General features: G+C 36.6%; 1 protein-coding gene across 1 annotated transcript in view; it reads left to right on the forward strand.

Moving 5' to 3' along the window:
• Med21 (mediator complex subunit 21) overlaps positions 1-2,637 on the forward strand; it is a 6,805-nt gene extending 4,168 nt beyond the window's left edge. Inside the window, exons 2-4 of the mRNA XM_021165277.2 lie at positions 415-529; positions 1,167-1,267; positions 2,147-2,637. Of these exons, the coding sequence (XP_021020936.1) occupies positions 415-529; positions 1,167-1,267; positions 2,147-2,323 (393 nt within the window). The 3' untranslated portion in view covers positions 2,324-2,637. The remainder of the gene's footprint in view (positions 1-414; positions 530-1,166; positions 1,268-2,146) is intronic.
• The last annotated feature ends 1,810 nt before the right edge of the window (positions 2,638-4,447 follow it).

Raw genomic sequence — 4,447 nt, forward strand, 5'->3', positions numbered from 1 at the left:
ATAGCCCTGGCTGTCCTGGAACTCACTTTGTAGACCAGGCTGGCCTCGAACTCAGAAATCCACCTGCCTCTGCCTCCCGAGTGCTGGGATCAAAGGCGTGCGCCACCACGCCCGGCTTCATGTATTGATTCTTTAAGCTAGATTGATACCAAATTTAATTTTACCTAGACTGATAACCAAACTTAAGTTTCTTTGTATGATTAAACCATTTAATCCAAACTAGATGTAAATAGATCCCTGGAAGAGTGAGAGTTTTAGCTGCACAATCTGTTATTGTTAGTAATAATGGGCTCATTTTCCTTTGTCTGAGGAGTTTGCATAGAGATCATTATTATGAGAAGATTGTTGCCATTTTTAATAAAATCCTTTCATTGAAAACTCTTTGTAACCTTGACTTTTTTCCTTTTGCTCAAGCTTGCAGATCAGTTTTGTAATGCCATTGGTGTATTACAGCAGTGTGGTCCTCCTGCCTCTTTTAGTAACATTCAAACAGCAATTAATAAAGATCAACCAGCCAATCCTACAGAAGGTGAGGTCTGCTTAGTTTAACATTTTCTTCTACAATTTATAGCTTCTTTGTAAAAATGTGACTATAGTTAGAGTATATTACTGTAAGTTTTGCCATAAATGATTTTTTGGATTTCTTTATTTATTTGGTGTATATGTGGGTGTGCCTGCCATAGCATACATGCAAGAAGTCAAAGGATCTGGGGTAATTCCCTCCTTCCATTATTTGGGTTCTGGGGATGAAGCTTAGGTCTTTAGACTTGGTGGCAAGTGCCTTTGTCTACAAAGATAATTCATTGGCCCAGGAATGAAGCCTCATAATTTTGTTTATGTCTAATAAAGAGTGTTACTTCCTTAGATGAAACTTGTATGAGTTAAGTTGAATTTTGCTTTTAGAACCTTAAGAAGGAAAACATCTCATTTATGGATTCCTTTCTTTAATGTACCAAAATATTGTCCTAATAAATAAAATGGCATGTTATGCTAATTCCCAATTTGAAGTAATAGTAAATGTATAAATAGTATTGACATGCTAAAGTTATATTTTCATAATTGGAATTATATAGAAAACTTAGCTGAGCTTTTCTCTATTAATCTTATAATTTCTATTTATGAAAATGTAAGATTCTGATAACTTGATGATTTTGGATTTTTTTCAGAGTATGCTCAGCTTTTTGCAGCACTGATTGCACGAACAGCAAAAGATATTGATGTTTTGATAGATTCCTTACCCAGTGAAGAGTCTACAGCTGCTTTACAGGTAAAACTCTTCTGATAAAATTACTAGTAGTAGAGAACTTTGAAGTAAAGGAGGTTATGATATTCAGTTTAATATTAAATTTTAAATGGGAGGTATTTGAGGCTTTATTTGATTTTGTGAGTTTTTTCTTTTCATTCCATTTTATTTTTATTTTTTATTTTTTTGTGGTCAAATCTAAGATCTCACATACTAGGCCAATACTCTGTCTCTGAGCTATAACTTCAGGCTTACTTGGGAGTTTTGTTAATTGTGAGCTAGCACAGCCTCTGGAAGATTGTGCTGTAAGGTTGTCCAATTTTGACTTAAAAGATAATTGTTTCGATTTTAACAATTAGAGCAGCCGGGCGGTGGTGGCGCACACCTTTAGTCCCAGCACTCGGGAGGCAGAGGCAGGCGGATTTCTGAGTTCGAGGCCAGCCTGGTCTACAAAGTGAGTTCCAGGACAGCCAGAGCTACACAGAGAAACCCTGTCTCGAAAAACTAAAAAAACAAAACAAACAAACAAAAAAAAAACAAAAGCCAGTTAGAGCAAATAGGAAATTATTAAGGTGAGTTCCAGGTGGTGTTGACATTGAACAGTTTCCCCTTTGGCAGAAGCCTCCTACCTAACTGTGTTTAGCAGAGTGAGTGGAGGATGGTATTCTGAATGTGGAATAATACAATGTCTTCAAGCAGTGCAAGCAGAGCATACATGTACACCTATATATTCTCATTGAGAGTTAGTCTTCTAATAAGTCATACAGAAAAAATTAAGTTGATAGAATACCTGCTACTAAAGATAAAACACAATGGTTGGAAAGGCATTCTGATTTAAAAATGAATGCTTGTATTTAGTGTCCATTTTATCTCTGAATATATTAACATTCATGTCTTACAAAGGCTGCTAGCTTATATAAGCTAGAAGAAGAAAATCACGAAGCTGCTACATGTCTGGAGGATGTTGTTTATCGAGGAGACATGCTTCTGGAGAAGATCCAAAGTGCACTTGCTGACATTGCACAGTCACAGCTGAAGACCAGAAGTGTTACCCATAGTCACTCTCTCCCAGAATCATAGCATCAACTGCTAAGATGTGACAGAGAAAAGAACTGTTTGAATGGCATTAAGAATGCTGCATCAGATGTAAGCCCTACCAACAGCTACAGAACATCATATGCTATGACTGTGTTGCCTTTTTTTTTTAGCTAGTTCTCATTGTGCTCTGTTTTCACTCTTGATAAGTAAAAAGCTTTGAAATTGCCACTGAATCATCTTCCAACATCATTACGCCATTTTTTATCTGACTAGAATTTTCAGGATAGATACTGTACTAATAAGGTTCATGATATAATTAAACAGATATACAATAAAGCTCTTTGTTGTTTTGTGTATGTGGTTTTTGTTTGTCCTTTTTTGTGCAGTGCAGAGATGGAACCCAGATCTTGTGCATCTTGTGTATGCTAGGTAAGCACATTGCCACTGGGCCATACTTCCCCCAGTTCTGACTTATATCGTATCACTGTAGCCCTTCCACAGATCAAAATAACCTTAAAGACGGAGATATGGTATATTTCAATTTAGATAGGTGTCCTGCCTCTTTAGAGGTGGCACCATGTAAATTTGTACTTTGAGCAAAAGTTTCTGAAAGTCTTTTAAAGAAACAATTAGAGCAGATAGGAAATAGTCATCTGTTCATCTGTGGAAAGTTTTCTTCTTCTAGTTTATCTCTACCTTTGTCTTGACAAAGATGATTTTTACTGTCCATGGAATTCTTATGTTATTGTGAGAGTTTTTCCATCCTAAACCATGTTTTAATAGTTTTTACCTACATTCTCCATATTCTTAATTTATATGTATTCATAGTGAGTTACATTTCTTGAACTGTTAATTTTTTTCTCTCTGTACCTGAAAGTACTTCTGACATTTAAAAGGTTTTATTAGGTTTATTCATTGTATATGTTTGCCTGCATTTGTAAATGTGCACCGTCCTTCAGAGGTTGGAAGAAAGGTATCTGATCCCCTGGAACTGGAGTTGCGGTGGTTTGTACCAGGCTGTGGGTGCTGGAAATCGAAGCCTGGTCCTTTGCAGGACCAACAAGTGCTCTCACTCTAAACCGCTGTGTGTCCAGCCCTCTTTCTGATCTTACTAACAAGTAAGCCTTTACTGTTGTAATTTAATCAGCGAACTTCTACTATACATCAGTATGTGTGTGTATACATACACATAAGCTACCTGACGTATATACAGCAGTAATAGTAATGTTTTTTTCCATCTTACTTGAGTTTGTTTTTACTGATATTTGTATCAGCAACTGTGATTACCCATCTTCCTCTTGGATCTCACTGTCTGTTGTTGTCCAGAGTCTTATGTTTCTGAAGAACCCTTGAGAAAAATATCCAGAGCATTCTGACCCATCATTTCCTTTGGAATCAAGCTCCTGATGGTTCTTGAAAAATACTGTTTCAAAGTTCAGGAGCATTAGCCCTAGTTATAAAAGTTATAACAACTTACTGGCTAAGCATAGATAATTTTTAACTTTTGATTTTTTTTGTTATAACACTTTCTATGACAGTCATTTTTTTATTAAATCTTTATAAGTCCTGTCAACAAAATATTGCCCTTATTAAGCGGGAGGGGCATTGGTCCTTATCTCCTACTGCTCTTGAATTTAAGGAGCCATTTCATAGTGAACATCTTTTACTATTATTCCTGACAACAACCATTAGGGTCTTTTAAAGATAATATTGTTCACTCAACAATGATTTTTAAATTTGTAAGTATTTGCCTGTATATATTATGTGTGTACCTGGTATCCCCAGAGGCTAGAAATGGGTATTACATCTGTACAGATAGTTGGAAGCCACCATAATAGGCACTGGAAACTGAACCCAGGTCCTTTGCAAGAGCAGCCAGTGCTCCTAACTGCTGAGGCATTTCTCCCATCCCAGTGATGATCTTTGTTTTTCAAAAACCTTTAAAGAGAGTGTGTCCTCTGGATCCTTCCAGAGGATATATGATAAGTTGTACATAAGTAACTAATGTCTCTATCTCCTGGAGTCTTGGCCTGCCTTTCTCTGAATACTGAGAATATTCTGGCATCTTGTTTCCCTTAACGCATCCTTCTGACTAGATACTTTTTTGGTTTTTCGAGACAGGGTTTCTCTGTGTAGTCCTGGCTGTCCTGGAACTCACTCTGTAGA

This window comes from Mus caroli, chromosome 6 (genome assembly GCF_900094665.2).
Source record: "Mus caroli chromosome 6, CAROLI_EIJ_v1.1, whole genome shotgun sequence".
Lineage (NCBI taxonomy): Eukaryota > Metazoa > Chordata > Mammalia > Rodentia > Muridae > Mus > Mus caroli.